The sequence below is a fragment of the Lepeophtheirus salmonis genome, chromosome 7 (assembly GCF_016086655.4).
Source record: "Lepeophtheirus salmonis chromosome 7, UVic_Lsal_1.4, whole genome shotgun sequence".
In the NCBI taxonomy this organism is placed as follows: Eukaryota; Metazoa; Arthropoda; class Copepoda; order Siphonostomatoida; family Caligidae; genus Lepeophtheirus; species Lepeophtheirus salmonis.
The window spans coordinates 27,968,689-27,988,959 of record NC_052137.2 but is presented as its reverse complement, the minus strand read 5'-3'; the positions used below and the strand labels follow the sequence as shown (position 1 = coordinate 27,988,959).

The window sequence follows — 20,271 nt, the reverse complement described above, 5'->3', positions numbered from 1 at the left end:
ATATAAGTTATTTTATTAAATGATGGTCATTACACAGCACTAACATACGAGAAATTACATATAAATGTTTCTTCAATATTAGTAATGAGGAAGGAAGAGAAATCATTTTCTTTATGAAGGAACTTGAGGGGTAGTAAATAGGAGGGAGGTAAGGTGGTGGTACTTCACTTCATCCCCCTACTCTGACTACAATCTGATTGTAAAAACAAAAACTAGAGCTACTTAAAATAGTGCATAGACTCTAAACACTCAAAGAGGAGAGAGATGAGGGGGGAATCATATTAAGACAAGAAGGAGGAATAAGAAATTAGCGTGGGAATGACATATATGTACGTATAAACAAAATAATAAGAGCCATGACAATTTTGAAGTAGAATCAAGGCCCAACATCTATTTATTAATATATTGATGAAGGCTGAGAATTAGAAATAAAGAAAATGCAAATGGCGTTTATTCGAAATGACTTTTGATTGGTGAATAGGAAATAATGAAACGTTTGTAGTGTTGTTTCGCTCTAGTGATGAGAATCTTGTGTATTTTTTAGGCTTTTTTTTGAATTGACAAAGCTGAAGGATTAATTTTGGATTTGGCATTATGACTTATCTCCAGAGTACTGAGCTTCCTTCTCTACTAAATTCAATTATATTCAAAACCTGACTAAACATTCACGTCTGCTCATACAAGACGGGGAGAGTACCCCGCCTGACGATTTGTTGTGGAGTTATAATTTTAAGTCATTGTTGGACTCGACAGCAGAATTGGGGATCGACATCTGAGTTATTCTTAGCAATGTATTTATCCCTTTAGTAACAGCTGCTCCCCTCCAAAACATTTTAAAAATTGTTATGGTTATTATGTTAATTTTTCTTTTTTTTTAAATACCAAATTTCTCCTTCTTCTAATTCTCGAAATCTCTCTCATATATCCGATCATGTAATCATAACCCGTATTGCATCATATATGTACATAGTTTTACCTCCAAAAAGACAACCTAATGTAGGAGGGCTTTTGCAGGTGGATTTTCCCTAAAAATAATATCATCAAAGAATAATGTATTTAAAAGAAAATATAAATGAAGACATGGACTGACCCAAAACATACCTACTTTGTTTAAATATATGAATTAAAATTTTTTTTTAAATAAGTAATATTATTTTCTTTTACGTATCAAATTAATGTATGTACATGGAGAAACAAAAAAATTACATCTACATAGGTTCTTGATGTTAATATTCTCTTTTTTTTAGAAGGGCCCTCAAGGGTATAAATATTAAGTATATGTAGACATCAATTTAAAAAAAAAACTTCATTATTGACATCAACGTATTTATTATGTGTATAAACAAACTATGTATACCTATATAGATGTGTATAAAATATGACTAGAAAGCGGGAGCTGATATTTCTGGTTGGTAATCTGAGCATGTTTTTTTTTTTTGTTTGTTGTTTTTTCCCCCAAAGCTGTTGTCCATATTATTTAATTTTTGAAGATGGAAAATCTATGAATAAAGTAGTAACTATTGCATGGTTCATAATATAAGACGGAGAATAACATTGACGATTTGTTAGGGAGTTATCAGCCTTAAGTCGTTGCAGGACATTGAAGCTCAACATCAGAGTAATTTCAGACAATATATACAATATACATAAGAAAAGTCAGTGATGGTCTAGAAAATCGCACATTATCTTTGATCCCTCGGAAGTCAAAATGAAAAATATTGAGTGTCATGAATTTCCACCATTGGCCAATTTCCAAGTTTGGAAAAACACTTTTCAAAAATATGGGTGGGGCTCTCCCCTTCAGGCGCTCAATATGACGCGAAGTGGTGCAAAAAACCCTCACTTTTTGGAATAACTACATTTAGCCTCCACAATCCGGAAGTTTGAAATTACAACTTTATTTTCTTAAGCTTTTATATTCATTTTTTGATTTAATTATTGAAAAGGGAACATTGAAGTATAAAGTAATAACGAGTGAGTGTACTCATGAAAGACAGAGAGTAACAATGAAGATTTGTTCGGGAAGTATAATTTTAAGTGCCTGTTGGAATCAGGGTAGAATCAGGGATTGTCATCGGAGTAATTCCGTTTTATATTTCCTTACTACATAGAGAGTGGGATTTATGTTTACGTTCGTTCTCTTATGGCTACTTGCAGCTGATCTAATAGAACGTCAACACAGCTGAGCCACTCTTCTCCCAAAAATTATTCTAATTGTCAGGATAGCTACATTCATTTTTATATACTGTCAGGTCATATTTTATCTATCTAGTAACCATGTACCTAGTTAAGATAATGTAATGATCGTCGAAATGCATTTATCTGCATACATATATGATTTGTAGACAATCCATCACGAAAAGAGTAATTGTAAATTACAAAACTGATATTAAACCATGTACTATGTTTCTTTTTTCTCGGGAAACTGTCGTTGTGCAGGATTACGGGGAAGTACAGGATCTCAAGGAGAGATTAAGAGGTTCAATGTAATATTATTAAATGTTCAGTAATAATTCTAAATTTGAAAACTGAATATGACACTTAGTACTATGACCGGATTTAAAAAAGTGGCCAGAAGACCATATTGAGTGAAATTAAAAGAGTTGAGAAGAACGTCATCGTTGGATAACCACCAGATAAATTTGGGCCTTTTTTCTTCACCTTTTGGGCTAAAAGTTTAAATATTCAATGTGAAACTATCAAGTTTTTTTCAGTAGAAATTCTAAATTTGAAAACTGGTGACTGTTAGACCGAGTTTGACTAGATTATCAATTTTCATGTTCTTCATTTTATCATTATTAATAATTATGATCCGAGTTTTTTTCTTCTCCTCAACAGCACGGCTTTTATTCATAATTATTTATATAAATAGACGATTTTTTCCGATCGAATTGGTCTTTTAGAGCCCACGGGACACGTTTTTTGGAATTCCGTATCCCGATACGACCCACAACAATATTATACTGTATGTATCGGTTAAAAAAGGGACTAGGAACGTTTAAGATTGTTGTAGTTCCTACGAACATTTTGATGCTTATTGAGCATCATTTATTATTGATGCATCATAGAGTGAGTGATTCTTCTTCCATATGCGTTTATTGTTTAATTTAATAAATTAATATGAAATAATTGAATGCAGCATTACCCAGGGAAATAATTATATCCCGGGAATTTTCCATAGATGTAAAACCCCAAGAAATCCCGAGGAAAAGAGAGATAACCCCTCATACATGCATATATAGATATAAATAATACTCGTACAAGATAAGATAAGGAACATACAATCAAAAATATATTGCAATAACTGAAGGGAGTTATTGCAATATCCTTTAAAAAGGAAGCAAAGTGTTTTAATTAGGACCCAACTGATATGAAGTTTAGAGCCCATATTAAAAATCAATTAATCGATAATTGCTTCTCATATTTAATCTTTGAGGTTCCAGTAAAAAATAATGAAAGAAAAACTCAATCAGGGTCATTTTTGGCAACTGAATATTTTTCTCTCATCAGAGTAGTAAAAAAGATCCCTTGCCAAGATTTTTGATAAATTATATCCCATAAATTTTCTTCTTGGAATTTTAAATTGTTGTATTTAATTTCAACTTTTTGTTGATGTCCAAAGTGGATAAATTGCTGTATTGCATGTAGACTTTGGGAGCAATATTTCTTCATTTGACAATAAATAAATGTTAATGGAAAATATTATAGTTAAAAGTGCCTTAAATAACATTGATACTAGTCTTGAGACTTGGTCTGAGGCCGATTGGTTATTTCTGTTGTGTTTTTTGTAATTATTGGTGAAAGTTGTTTATAATAATCACTCAGATCACTCTGGATCTATCAAAAACTGCCTAAAATAAGCCGATTTAATGAGCTTGCATACAGAGTCCGAAACTTGGAATTTTTGTTAAGGAGGGTGAGGGGAAAAATAGCTGTCAAATTTTCCGATTCCGATATCAAATAACTTTTTTTTTTTTTTGAAAAAAGGTTTGGGCCTTTTCATTTTTCCTCATAAGACTCTTGTTTAATAATTTCTACATTCTCATTCGAATAACTTTTTTTTAATTACTTTTATGGGATCTCTTTTTCCCAGACAGTTTTGATATTTATTTTAATGGCTGTTTTTTATTAGAAAGAAATATTAAATAAAAAAGGTATATTTATTTTAATTTACTGTCAAAATAATAATAATAATAAACTCAAGAGGTAAATATGATTTTTTCCCTCACCAGTTACTCCATGGTCGAGGACACCTGCCCCGGACTGTATTTGAGAGTGGGTGTTTAAATTATATAATGGTGACATCATCTGAGTAACCTAAATTATTAGTTGTTTTTTCTTTGGAGGGGGGATACTGTTTTTTGTTTTTTTTTGACAACTTCGTAAACATATTGGTTTTTTTAAAAAAAATATAAATGCAAAGTTAACAAATAATTAAAAGAATTATAGTTTTAATTTTTGGGAAGAGACTCAATTTGAACAAATTTTTGGAAAAGTGGAGGTACCTATGTTTCTGGGGCCACTGGTGAGGGTTATACAGCTGCTGGCAGATATATCGATCAAGTCCTAGTTTGAATACCTACTAAATGCAATAATAAAAACACGCTAGACAAATATGAATGAAACCTTTTCCCGGTTTCAGTCACCATTGAAGCTCTTAACATCCTCTCTCCCAAACTACCTAATCCCCTTCCTGGACTCCCCCTTTAATAAAAATTGATGTGAAAGACGTCCCTTTTGTTTGAGGAACAGAGTTGTATGTACATACATAAAAACATATGAAAGAAAGACTTTGGTTGAGTAAATTAATCGATATTTATAAATCTTACACATAGGAAAAAAAACCAACATAAAATATAAAAGAAAATCGATAATAGACTCTCAACATTAGTTAGCATCATTTCTTTGTATGTATGTTTCATCGACGCCTTCGTTAGCATATGTATATTATAATGTACGAGTTACAACTTGTATAAGTGACTGTACAAGTTACAATTTGGACGACATGTAAAGCCTCATTACAGAACAGGGTTGGAAGCAAAACGTGGACTCTCGAGCCTCCTGACCTTCATGACATCTATTAGAAGGTGACACGGTGTCCTCGTATATGTGGGCAATCCCAAGTCGTCCTTCATGAGCCTCCTGATGGTCGTAGAAGCAACAGAGAAGTAGTGAGCGAGGTCAATCCAGGATTTGGTGGGTTACTCCTTGATTTTCTTCTCCAAGCTGGAGAAGAAAATCCGGAGCCCTCTTTAAATTGTGCCCTCTGCTTTCCTGGAGAGGTCTACTTCATCATTCTACATCTTGATTAGAAGATCTGTGATGTGCTCCCTTATGGTTTTTGGCTCACTCATCATGACAAAATGTTTATTAAAGTTTGTTAATACACAAAAGATGGCTACACCAGAATGTCAAAAATGAATAACTAAACCTTCCTATATTAAAGAGAAAATTAATCTTAATTAATGGTCCACACACACATTTTGCTACCCAACAATGTACACGAGTCATTTTAATTACCGAATATTCAATGATGGGACTTGCTTAGGATATTTCTTTTTTTATAAATTCCCAATTTTACGAGAGTAAGAAAAAATACTTTTTCACATAATTTTTGAAAACATTTTGGTTAACATTTTAACAAATTTTTTTTTTTTGCCAAGAAAATGTTTGTTTTTATTTATCATTTCCACATTTTAGAATACAGAAAATGGTCAGGGTTACGAGTTACGACCCAGAGGCTGTCACTTCCTGTTAATAAATATTAATGTAACATCCCTATTATGTATTTAATATTTATAGATGTTTATGATGAAACATACGAGTACTTAATAATTAATCATAATCTTCAATTATTGCATTCACTTCATCAAAGCCACTCTAAATTATTCATCTCCTTTTCCAGTTGTAACAGGTACAATTTGTTCAAACAAATTACAACGTATATAAAAACAAACAAAAGAAAAATAACCAGTGATTATCCCTACAACATGATTAGAGTTGTAAATTCTAAGTAAAAAAGGTAAACCTGACCATTTGAAGAATATTTTGGAGGAAATCAGCTAAGTTGTCGTGATATTTCATTAGATTAGAAACAAACAGGAATAAGATGAAGTAAATATACATAAAGCCCCCACTACGTATCTAGCAAGGACTCCGTTGTACACCCTGAAGTATAATCTAACAATTAATTTTACTTAAACATCTACCCCCCTAACAAAATCATCATTGTAAGATATATTCTTTTTTTTATCGTTGATTAAATATAGAATTATGTCAAAATAAGTTTTGTTTTATTAAATATATATATATTTCTAGTGTGTTATTTAAGAACACAAAATCCCCTCTCCCTTCCCCAAGAATTAAATAATATAATGATAGGTTTAGATAATCAAATAAAACATTCTTCATATAGCCAACTAAAAAAAAAAAAAAAAAAAAAAAAAAAAAAAAACTAGCCTAGGGGAAATGTTTTGAATTTACAACTTTACTCATGCTTACTTTTGTAAACCTAAGATAATGTTTTAAAGGATGGAATCGCAAGTTGTACAACACATCAACATAAATGTCGTATATTGATTGGCAGGTAGGAAAAATCGTTAAGGAAGACGTATGAGGAGGTCACTAATATCTACATAAACGTTTTTCATATGGCTATCAAAACAAAGTCATTCCGTAAACGTTTTTAGTTATTGCATATTTGGACATATTTTTATCTATAAAAAAAACTGCAATTTAAAATATATATTTTGAAATAACTTAAAATGCAGTTGTCAAGGGCAAGTACATATAAGTACAATAAAATATGTTTCCCATATAGGATATTTCTTATAGGAACATACAAATGAGGAAGTGAGTCTTGTCTTCTTAGAGATGTTGTGTATTTGAGACCTGTGACATGATCAAGGGACTCTCAAAACCATTTACATTTTACTCGAGACATTTTTAAGAATACTTACAGAAGACTGATACATCTGATTTGAAATTTGATACGGAAATAAAAGAGAGACTCCTAGTTTATTCAATCTGATAAAGCCTTTATTTTTTTTCTTCCCCATAGACAGCAGACATCATCATGAAAGGTAGTACTACTACTTACTCTCATATTTCATAAACTATGATTCAAAGACGTCTATCAACAACAACGAAACAAAAGTTTTGAAATTGATTCAGTCTCTACTTTTTCTTCTTCATTAACAACAACGTGATATCCATCCATCTATATATTGTATATACATACAATTAAACCCCTCTTCCTATAGGTTATCAAGTGATGCATGTTCTTTCATTATTACAAACTGTTACCTACACACCCACTACTAGAGTTAATGTACATAAATATAACAACACATCTTTAGAAGAAAACATTGCTATATCTAATTAAAATTAAATTATGGCAGGAAGGAACTGATTTACAATAGGTAGGTATATATTAGTGTTGGGATTCGGTTTGAAAATCATAAGACCCGGCTGAGAGTGTTATATATACGTCCCCGCCAAAATGCACGGTCTCAATTAAGATTCGGTCTTGACCGACTTCATAAGTGATATGTTGATTACATCTAGTGTGCTTCCAAATTGTGAACATCTGTACAATGACGTCAAATGCCGTTTGATGTGTTTCATTTGTGTACAAAGTGGGGACACAAAACTTGTATTAGTATTTAATTAGGATTCTAATACAGTTATTTTAAATTACGAGGTTTCATTACGCAACCAAACGACATCCGACAAAACAGTAACAAGTTTTGTTTGTACCCCATGTTTCTAAATATAAAAATGTCGGAGCCAGAACAAAAAGGCGACGCGTGTGCAATCTTTTCTCGCCAATATAAGTACTGAGAAGGCTACAGAGACCTTTGACATCTCTATCAAGACTGCCAACAACGTGGAAATTCCATTTAAGTTCCACAAAGCCAAGAAGAACCAAAACTTCTGCGGTAACAATATGGGTGACTTCTGGTCTGCCTCTATGCGGACCTCCTCCGGCCCTGACCTCAACTTTATGGACTTAGCAGTTTAGATCGTCTTGGAGAAAAAGGTTTGCCGCACCTCTCATCCAAATTTTGATTAGCTCCAAGCTGCCATCATGACAGCGTGATACGGCCTTTGTTGTCAAGACCCGTCAATCTATTCACCAGCGTATAGAGGCTCCTATTCCTTGTGAAGGAGGGCATTTTGAATAAAAAGTATAGGTAAATATATAAACATATCCCAAACTAGGTTTGAGTTGTTTTTTCTTAATTCCATAAAAATCACGTGTTTCTTAAATAGGTCGTGCTTCTGTAAGTTTTGTGGCCACTCTGTACAGCGCACGGGATATAATTTTAAAAACAGAGCAAAATTATATAAATAGTAGTAATTTATATAGAAAAACTTAATTGAGAAAAAAATATTCAGCTTTCTAGTATTTATTTATTTAGTGTGAGCGGATTTAGATGAAATGTTTTGCCAGCTGTTAATTTGTACACCTATTTCTCCTTTCTCAGTTAGCTATAGGGACTAATTGACGTACTAGAATAGCAACCATGGTGCACACTGTGCAATCAATTTGCTAAAACTCAAAGGATATCAAATTCTGAAGACAAAGTGGAATTCGGAATTTCCCTCGAAAGATTCAAATCTCTGTCACATATGAATCAGAAAAAAAGGCTAAAAACATGCATGAATGTAATCGGTCTCGAACCGAGTCTCATCACTAGTATACACGGGCATAAGAGTACGTAGGTGGCTACTTTATTGATGGATGCATTCACATATATATATATTTATAAGGCATCAAAGAAATCGTCTCTCATCGTTAGTCTTAGTAGTTTCATATGTATAAAATATATGTTTAAGTGATGATGATATAAAATAATACTGATTTAAATTATAATAAAATATCATTAACTTTCTAAAATGGAAAGATTTATATGTATATTGTACATAGGATTCAAGGATATGCACATAGTATGAAAATATTGTACAAAGTAGATATACACCTGAGCTACTAACATAAATAAAATCTACATACATACATCAAGTTGTGAGTAAAAAAAAAAATCTTTAAAGGCAACACACATCTGTGTGAGTAATAAATGTACACATTTTTTTTTAATATAACTTATTATCTTCTCTTCTCCATTAACAGTCATCTGATGTTGAATGTAGTAAGGCCATACAAGGTGGACCTTAAATACTGTAAAATGAATACTTGCATGTATCTTTTTTATTTCTATAGTTTGTAACCGTAAATGTTTCCTATATAAAAAAAAATTGTGCATAGCAGCGAGAACTATTCTTCAAATTCTAAGGTTTTTATTTTTTGTTTTATATGATGTAGTTGTTTGTTAGTCAAAAAATTCGTTTTTTTGGAAAATGCTATTTTAAAGCCGCCATGGTCTTCAAGGCCAAAAAAGGGTAACCAGAACCATCTCTTGAGCCTTAAAATCTACATGAATAATTTCAGCAAAATCTATTCCTTTGCTGCAATTACCGGAAACAGACATTCGCATTTAATATATAGAAGATAGGTGACAAAAACATCATTCCAAATGTTTGCCTTATGCATACATTACAGCCTTAAGTCTATTAGGCAAGACATCACAGTAGGCACGGGCCACCTCCGTTTATGGAGACTTTCAGTACATCCAAATTAGGATGGGGATTCTTACAGAGTGTATCTGCCATAAAGGAGCAGATTTCAAAATCCATTGGATTCAAATTCGGACTGGATAAAGGCTACAAGTTGTTGCTCCGACAGGGAAGGAAATGAGTCTCATACACCTTTTGCAGTCTCTTACCTCAATTGGGAATTGGCTCATAGCCGGAGACATTTCAATTCTGGTAGTTTTGACCCCCAATGATACAAAGATAATGAACATCCTACTGGATTAGCTGATGTCACTTTATACCATCACTCACTCTGGCTTGTGAAACTAATAGATCCAACAGGGCGAACTCCGATCTTTTTTCATTAAAATCCTTCAGATTTTGGGCCAACGAAGAGCCTGGGCCTGAAACCCATGCGATTTTTATCTATAAGAGTGGGTTTAACATGAGACTGTGCTAAGTATCATTCATCTGTGGAGGCCCTGAAGAAGTCAATTAACAGTACAATGGCAAAGATGAATCTGCACAAGGTCACCCAGGCATACCAAAGCTTCGGGCGCCGTTTAGCCACGGTTATGAAGAAAGGCGTATCTCATTATAAATATTTGAATGTTATTAAATGTAGCTTTCAAATTTTGTTTTTGGTTCTACGCCATCTAGTTCGTTTGTTATAAGGATTTAAAGGCTTTCCCTGCACCACAATGTATATATATTCAATCATCATCATAGACTAAATAGGCTAACCCTTTTCACAGGTGTAAAATGTCTATATTGTATCTACATGACTAACAAATAGATACACATTTGAAGAAAAAAAGGAGATACACGCAGAGCTGTCCCTCTGTATGAGACAATGCAATCCGGGTTCAAATATTGATACACAATCATATATTATTTTCACGTGACGTCAGTATTGTAGAAGTCGGCCATTTTGGGACGCTAAACAATTATAATTACTTGCACAAACATATACATTTAAAAAGGATTTTCTATGCATATTTTTTTTATTTTATTTTAATACCACAGTTTATCATTGGCATCAAGTAGTATTCAATGCAGATGTTAAGTCCTTAAAGCCACTTAATAAAGTTTCATAAGTATTTATTGCAAATGTGTCAATTTTATGTAGTGAAAACACCTAAAAAAATTGTTTTCACTGACGTCATAAATCGCATCATTATTGAAGGTCACATAGGTAGTATTTTAACTACATATTAAAATACAAATTTCCTATTAATCTAAATAAAAACTCATCAAATAGATGTAAACTTAACCCCTGGGTACTCAACACTACCTGATGCTATTAATAAACACTGATAAATGAACGGAATCCAATTATTATGAAAATCTCGAAGAAATGGCTTGATTTATTCAATTATTCCGCAGGTGAATAGTGGTGATACATTTGTCCCCTTCACCCTCAATTGCAACAGTCCTGTGTTAAGCTATAAACAATTCCGAACTATAGAGCATTTTCATTGACTTCATACATTGTATCATAATTGAATGGTACGACATCTCGGGTGTTGGTATTTTTACTACATAAAATGAACAAATTTCAAGTTTATCTTCATCAAAATACATCAAATGGCTTTATGAATATATAAAAAAACTGGAGACTTTGATTGAATTCTACTTGATACAATGATAAACAATGATACTTAAATATAATCAAAGTAATATATACTGAAAATCTGCATGAAATAGCTTAATTTGTGCACTTTTTTTCTTTTTTTTTTGATTAATTTGTGACGAGAAAAGTAGATTAGTAATCTTATTTTTTACATTGCAATATTTAATTTATTGTGTACAACATAGAAATAAGATTTTCTAATATTATATACTGTATTTTTAATACATTTTAAGGTCAGAGATATATAATAAAATTGGTCATTGGAGGGAAAGATTTTTGATAGACAGTAAGGTCTAAGGTTTATTTGTTTGTCCCATTTTGACATCCAATAGGTCACTATTTTCCTTCATTTGAAAGAAAAAAAGAGTTTTTATTCTTATATAATACAGATTTAACTGTATGTATCTTAGGAAAACATTAACATTTCTCATGATCAACTTTTTTTACTCAGTCAACGCTTTTCACATATAACACAGCAATATTAGTATAACTTATGATATCACAAATTGCTTTCAAAAATATCGATGTATAGGGTGCGACCTCTATTTAACAACCAATACAATTTTTCCTTTTTCATGATTTTTTCCTATACTCACTCTTCCGACTTTAATAATATAAAAAAATTGCTAAAGGAAATCTGAATAGATAAAATTATATATTATTCAATATAATTGCATTTGGCAACAACAATAGCCTCGATTAGACCAAGGGAAACGGGAGCAAGTATTGATGACAGTCCCACTTGTCAGATTCCGGAACTCCTCCCAGATCATGAACATCAGCTCGGATTTTGTGTTGCAGGAGGATCTTTTGGTGTGTCACTCAACTGTGCACCATACAATAAAGTCTAGGGGGTTGATGTCCGGTGAGCTTGGAGGCTAAACATTGGGGTCAACAAAGTCAAAAAAAAAAAAACCCTGTGACCTCAACTTGTGATCAGAAGCCTTGCTGTTGATTATTTATCACCTACATACTTTTTCGGTTCCTTCCTGACTCTGCAGATAAAGCATTTGTTCTGGTTTAAGAAGTTTACAATATCAACGTTGTCTTCGTGCGCAGTTCGACAACAAGGAAACTCTGCATTCTACGACTGTGGAATAAATACTTTGATGATCCATGCCCTTTTTTTAACTGACCTCAAACACCCCTGGCTAGCCATTAAAACAACAAAAATTGCCCTACTTGCGCATGCATTGCTGTCGCATGCGGTCAAAGTTCGTTGTTAAATAACTGCCGCTCGCCCTACATAGAAAAATCATCAAATTCACGAATCTGTGTGAAAAAAATAGCTAATGGTAAGAGGATATTCCTGTTATGAATCCATCCCATCTACTCTCTTCATAATAACCACGAAGATGAACTTCAAAATATCCCAGTTTTTGGATAAGATAAACAGACAAATCTTACAACTACCCTATACTTTATTAATAAAAACATAAATAAATTATAAAAAAAACAGATTTTATAGACTAAATAACACAGTTATAATTCAATGATGAACAAATTAAATACATATCCATGTCTACACGTGAACAACTACTTCTTCATTTAAAAAAGTAATGTTTTAGATACACTATAGATAAACGCAACATTCTAATAGAAAGAAAGATATTGTACAAATCCTAATTTGATTAAATAGGTTTAATACAAAGTATCTTAAATCATTAAGGAGACCCTATCTCTTTAATATACAGTGTGTTTAGATCAAATCGGTGGATTTTTCCAAAATCTTTAAATTGTCATTGAGGCCACTTTTTTCGGTGGATTTACTTCAAAATTCGCTTGAATTGTACATATGAATGTTGAAAAGGAGCTCATTTAATTTATCTACCTCTAGTATCAATCATAAAATCAGGGCCCGTAAGGATGAACAGGTGTTGACGAGGTAGTTCCTTGGTATGTTGGTCCTCCTTGATGGAGGCAATCAGAAAGTCCTTGAGTGTATGCAACGTTCGATATGTTTTAAATTCAACGTAGCTCCAGACAAAATAATCAATCGGATTAAGATACGGACTGCTAGAGGGACATATTTCCATCCCATCTCAGCCATTTTAGCAACTTTTCTGGGATTATCAGTATACAAAAGAGCCTTACAAATCTATGACAAGATTGGGGCGCCAGTCACAATTCAGGCCTGTTGGGTACAAAAATCATCGTCACAGCGTTGCTCTTCTGTAAATTAAATTTCCTTGATACCAGAAGTAGCTGTCGTCATTATTCCCAAAACTTTAACAATGTTTGTTGACACAACAACGTTTCTGACCGCAAAAAAAAGACACACCAACAGAGAGCCGCATCATAAAAAAATTGTAGGTGCACGCAAGCGCAGATTTTATCTCAACGACTCTATATAACACATGGGCTGTGCTTCCCGGGCTTCGCACATAGATAAGGCAATTTTTTATTCATCTCATTTTCAGTGCGTACCAACATTCAAACGGCAGCTGTCAAAATTTTCTGACAATCTGATCATTAGTTTCTGTGTTATTGTGCTAAGTGATACGATACTCCTTTTATTTCCAAAACAATGGATCAAAAACTATTTCGTGCTTTAACTTTATACTGCTTCTTGATGGGGACAATACAGTTCAAGCTAAGTCATGGCTTGAAAAGTGTTTTGGGGACTCCACTTCATAAAACAAATATTCAAAAAAGCCAATTGTGAACGTAAAAACAAACGTGTTTCCTATGTTAGACCCATAACTTTCCAGCACATGTGTTAAGAAAAATCTAAGGACTGGTACGGTAACTTGACAATATGTACTCTACAAAACAACAGTAAGCATTTAAAGAGCTTAATATATCTAGACAGAGCCTTAATAAGGAGAAGAATCGATATAAAAACACATTAATAATTTAATTGTTAGTTAATGTTGACTATGAAAGGAGGATCAGTACTAATGAGAGCCTACACCACACACCTAAATAAATAATATACAAAGCACCTTCATTGAAGTAAGTAATAGTTTATCATGGCTTTGAGTAGGTGATGAACGCATGTATAAATTAAAACAGTTTTGTTTCATTAAAGCTACAACCCACTACAACAAATGGGGATCTTAAATTTTTAGTTGTATTTAATAAGGAGGTAGGGTTTTATAGAACACACATTTACCTGTAAGTAATGCTGAATGAGGTATTCTTACAAAAAATCGCAAGGGAGTCCCAAGTGCACTTTTGGCCAAAACAAGACAAAGAATATTGTTACCAAGGGTGTGCACGGGGGTGGGCTGTAACCCTTACCTCAAATTAAAGATTTTTTCCATTATACAAGAAAATTCAATATTTAAAATTTTATTTAATTTATGAAATTTTTTTGAGAAAAATTTAATTTTCTGTAAATATGAAGTTTCATTTTTGAATTTTTAGTAAAAAATTTAAATTTTTGAGAATAACTATAGATTTTTGGGAAAAAAATCCGAAATTTTTTATATTTTGTGAATGACTGGATTTTATGAAATTTATTTTCAAAAAAATTAATATTTGAAATATTAATTTTCATATTTTTTTCCTAAAAAATTTAATTTTTGGATTTAATTTTTTCGAAAAAATTCCCAAAACAAAACCCCCCTACCAAAATATAATTCTCCAGAAAAGAAAAGAACATTTAATTATTCCAAAATCTAAGTTTCATTCAGTTATATATAATTCACCAAAAATTAGCTTGTTCTTCACTTACTATTTATTTATTTTTGGTTAGGGGAAACAGAATTTAAAAAACGGCTCTAAAAAACAACCCACACACTATTGGTGATGTTATTATTAAAATGGAGAACATGACCATTGAAAATACATATACCAAGTGGTCCATTAAAATCTGAATACTTTGAATTTTAAACTTCAACACGATATAATTTTTTAATTAACACCCCCTGCGGATGTTATACTCTATCATGAAGTCCCATTGCTAACTGACAATGGTTCTAAGGGCTTTGGTGTTTAGATGACGTACACAACAGGCCTTCCTCTCGACTACACCTTTTGGGTACATGTCGAGAGTGTTGGCAAAGGGCTCTGCGGTTATATGATTAGGGCTAGCATAAAATTAATTAATGTTTCTTAAAATATAATAATAAAAACTGAAAGTTGACGGTATTTTTTATTTACTAACGGAATACTGGGATTTTCCAGGGAATGAGATCTGCTACAATTATAGTGCCGGTATATCGAACAACACCAGTGTATACCAGCTAAATTCTAGCAAAGGTACATTCATGTAATTCCAATAAAAAACAATTTGCATGTTTTTCTCAAGGAAATGTACATATATGTGAAGTTCTTGCAGTTTAAGGCATTGATGTAAGTATATAACTTGTATTGATACGTATGTATGACTTAGCAGCATCAAATATGTACATACATTGTACATAAACAGGTTTTGGACTTCAAACAAAATACTCATTCCATTCCAAGATGTACGTTATAGTAAATGCAATAAATATTATTATATTTGTATGTATATATCAAAGTTTGATATGATTTTGTATTTATTGTAAAGTCAAGTCATAATAATAATAAATATAACATACAAAAATCGGATTTGTTTTTCATACATCTTTTATGTATTGTATATGTGTGTATTTATGTTTCTTTTTATCATTCGAGTTGTAAAAACAGCCAGAGAGCGGATCACAATCTTTTAATTTATGCAAAAAGCCCTCGAGGAAAAGAAGAGATAATATATAAGTATAGTGTACACCTAGTATGACATAACCATTCATTTAATTATGAATGGTTATGCAAATTAAATGCCAACAATGTAAAACCAACCAAAATAATATGTTGGCATACCTAATATAAAACAAACCATTTGCAATACTTCATAAATCATAAAGGAGATGGTAGATATATGTTAAACAAATCCAGGGCCGTGTCAAGGGGCTTTTTGAAAAAATCTATGTAATAATTTTTTGACAAATGACGTTTTTTTGAGGAAAAAAACAAAATTTGATTTTTTTCTTAAATTCAAAAGCAGAAATTTGACAAATAACACGGTCTTTCGACAAATATGACGACCAGATTTTATATTCCTCATTCTCCGGCCTTTAGTCACGGGCCTGGCAAAAGCATAAATCAATAGGACACTCTACAGTGACTCTAAGGTAAGAGGATTCAACTGGATCTTTACAAACCCACGTACAGATGAAGAATGAGTCCAAATGAGAGCAACCTTACGCAACACAATATTTTAACATTTGAGTAAAAGTTCAGTCTTAACTATCCCTTACATATAAACCAAGGTTGGCAAAAACCCTAGGTAAAACCTAATATCAAGCTCAGCTTTTAAATGGCAAACAGGTGGAAGAAGCCTAGACTTGGCTAAATAAGAAGGATTCCTCATTTATCAGCGTCTTAATTTCATTCGAGGCACAAGGTCCACCACTACCATCATCCTTTTTTGGAGCTAATGCCATGAACACTCATCTTTTAAGCTCGTGGAAAGCTCTGAATAAAAGATGCTCTTTGCCTAACGGTTTCATTGAACTGATGCAGCAATCACCCACTATTATTCCTTCCTTCAGCTCCATTGAAAAGTCTTCAGTACTTATGAACTGGTACATTACAAACTCCCCAAACGATTAAGTAATGTTAAAATATTGCCATCGAATGCTGTGAGAATCACAGGAAATAGATTATTGATAATTAGTTTTTTTATAAAAAATTGTGTTGTAAATAGTTTCAATCAAATATATTTTATTTAAAATAGTGAAAATATATTTTACACAAACATGGCAAAATCTTGAGCAAAATGTATATTATACTGCACGGGTTAAACCCGGGTCATGGGTGACATTTGCGAATCCTGTTATGAACAAATACATAATACACATAAATTAATTATTAGTTCTATGATGTGTAAAATAAATCATATTTGAATAGAATACTTCTTAGTTTAACGCCACAGTTTAAGAACTTGGTTGATTAACCATTTGGATTCCCAACTGAATAAATTATATTCAAATCTGATGACGTAATAAAAAGTTAACCAATCAACTGCTTTCCTCTAGCCTACGTTCAAAATAAGATACCACTTCCTCAAGCTACTGTTCATTAGAGAAGACTAAAGATTTTAATATGCTACTGCCTCAGATTGCCAAACTGACAAGGAAATACCTTGTCGCCTCTATGGGTAGGACTGATGATACTTTAAGTAAGCAGGAATTAAAATTGGTTTTCAATTAGAATTCAAAGAGGTCCAGTAAGACAAAGGTCTCACACAGTATAAATGAGAATCAATATTAATATTTTCTTTAAAAAGTTCGCGTGCATAAAGTATTGCGATCCGCCAAGTGATGATCTCTGCTATACATTGTAGATATTTCGCAGACTCAAAAACAATAACTGCGACAACCACTTCGCTATGTACCTACATTAAAAAATCAAAAACAACAGGTAAACCCATTTTGAGTAGAATTACCTCAGAATATGGCACGCAAAAAAATACATTGACCCTTTCGTGGTTAAAAGATGCAATTGTCTTTATTAATAGAAATATCTGCTACGCACTTACGATATTTGCTAAGGTTTCATAGACTAGTTATTTAAAAAAATATATAGAAGTAGGTCTAGATATTTTGATATACATATGTAGGTCGCTTCTGTGGAAAGAAATGCGGCTTCTTGATGGAAAATTATGGTATGTCAACACAAAAACAAACTAGAATGACTTTTCTTAAAATTGAGTGTGTATTACAATTGTATTCTTCCATGAATATTTGTCAATTTCGATCAACACATTATTTTTATTACCCCTTTGTATGTACGCAAATTGCACTTAAAGTATCCAACATTGATCTGTCACAATAAAAGAAGTAGAAATTAATGGATTTTATATGAAAGAGGCCATTCGGAGCCAAAATAAGTGTCTGAAATCAAATAAAGGCTCTAAACTATAATTAAAATTCTAGACTATCTTAAATCGTACCACAAATTGGAATAATACGTCAATAATCGACTCAAATATATCTATGAAATAGTTGCAACTAGTCAAGCAAACCTTTAGAAGTCACAATTTCTTCACCTTAAAATGAATTTTGTAATTACAATATAGGTAACTCTAATCACTAACTACTAATTGTTACTATCATTTCATTTTGATCTGCTCAAATTACATGGTTATTATGTATTTATGAGTCATGTGGGCATTTGAACTTCATAATGTTCCAAAAAATACTTATATTTGAATAATTTAAATATTAAAATAGACAAAAATTACACACCATTAATGATCGAACATCCATTAGAATATTCAATGATTGCATGATCCTCATACAGGTACATCATTAATTTAAAATTATTCATCTCATTTATGTTTTGTAACTTGTACAATTAAATTACACAAGTTACAACTTTTATGTATTAATTAAAAAAATAATTGTGGATTTCCCGTTATTCTAGATTTTTGAAAAAGGTTGTTTTTAAGTTGACGCACCACATATATTTAATTCTGTATACAACCACCGAGAAAAAAATAACCATACATCAATGACATGATGATGATAATTGAGTAGCACGTAAATATGACCAGGACTTGAATAGAAGGAATATTATAAAGAGACCAACCTTTATGCTGTGGAGTTGAACCTTGTGAGGAGTACGCAGGAGGCTGATTCGGCGGCAGTGGCGTACTATCATAAATGGCCTTTGGAATACCAACACAATCACTACTTTTCTGTTTCAAGAGCTTTTTGGCTCCTGGATGTCTTTCATATGCTCTTCCAGTTTTAATGGATCCGGATTTGAATCCGAAATCCGAAGAAGAAGAGGTGGAAGAGGAAGAGTAGATTGAAAGCCTCTTTTTATCGATAAGAATGGGGTCCTTCGACGTTAAAAGACTGGAGCAAGGATTCCATGTCGAGGAATCCTCCTCAGTTATGTTCGAGGACTGCTGTTGCTTCTGAATCGACTTCTGTTCCTCCTTCTTACTATAGATCCCTTCCTCATTCTTTTTCTTCGAAGAGGATTCACGGAAACAACACATGAGAAGCATGATGACAGAGTAGGCGGGAAAAACAAATCAACAATGGAATAATGTATGATGTACTTTATAATAAATATTCAAAATTATTTCAAATTCAATATCGCCATAGTCAAATGTACAAAAGGATTCACCGAGCGGACATCCACACCCGCGATTAACGACGTGATAAACACGACTAAAGTAAATTCTCTCTTTATTTTCGTAGGCAAGCGTTTTATTATTACAATAATAACAACCTGCCTCTGTAGTCCATTGCAGAGGAGCATCAAACAAAAAAAGAAGAAGAAGGGGGAAAGAAAACGAAAGAAAAATGCGGGCTGGCTTTTATTTCTTCTCCAGACTCAAGTTTGAAAAAATATAAATTATGTTTATAAAGGCAACAGTTAAAATTGTTGGTTTGCAATTTATCAGCCACAGTAAATAAAAATTGTATTTACAATAGAGCGTTTTCATGTGACGTTTGCATTGTTGATGTTGGCAATTTGGGGCCTAAACAAGGAAGTTTTATTATAATAAACCCTTTTTTATTATTGTTAAAGAAAAGTAGGGAGTTATTGGAAGTTAAAATCGGACCAACAAATAATAGGGATTACCTGATCCTGTATCAAAAATATATCTCTATAATGCCTAGTTTTATCATGTATATTAATTTAAAATGTATTGAATATATGTTATTATATCATTATTCACTACTATTTCCATATTATGGATAAAAATTAACTACTACAATGGAAAAACAGGATATTTTTCTCTAGTTATCCTACTAACAGGGCGTGGACTCAAAAATTAAAATGCCGTTTTCACTTATCCGTATTTTTATTTTGTGCCATTTTGATAGTAAACTTTTAATTTCAAAGTTGGCAATTCAACAATTTTCTACACTTTTTATTCAAATTGTCACCCTCCATTCTGGATGAACAGTAGCACAGCTAACCTTGATGAAGTCCGAGGACAAATTATTCCACTCCTCGACATTCGGGTGTTAAGTCTTGTTCGTTTTCCCCTCCAAGACGCACCAAACAGCGAATTCCAGGGGATTCACGTAGGATGAGGACGTATACTT

The 20,271-nt window shown here is 32.4% G+C and overlaps 1 protein-coding gene across 1 annotated transcript in view; it reads right to left on the bottom strand.

Annotated features, from left to right (window-relative positions):
• LOC121121242 (uncharacterized) overlaps positions 1 to 19,397 on the bottom strand; it is a 138,310-nt gene extending 118,913 nt beyond the window's left edge. The window contains exon 1 of the mRNA XM_071890200.1: positions 18,791 to 19,397. Within this exon, the coding sequence (XP_071746301.1) occupies positions 18,791 to 19,217 (427 nt within the window). The 5' untranslated portion in view covers positions 19,218 to 19,397. The remainder of the gene's footprint in view (positions 1 to 18,790) is intronic.
• Positions 19,398 to 20,271: the final 874 nt, after the last annotated feature.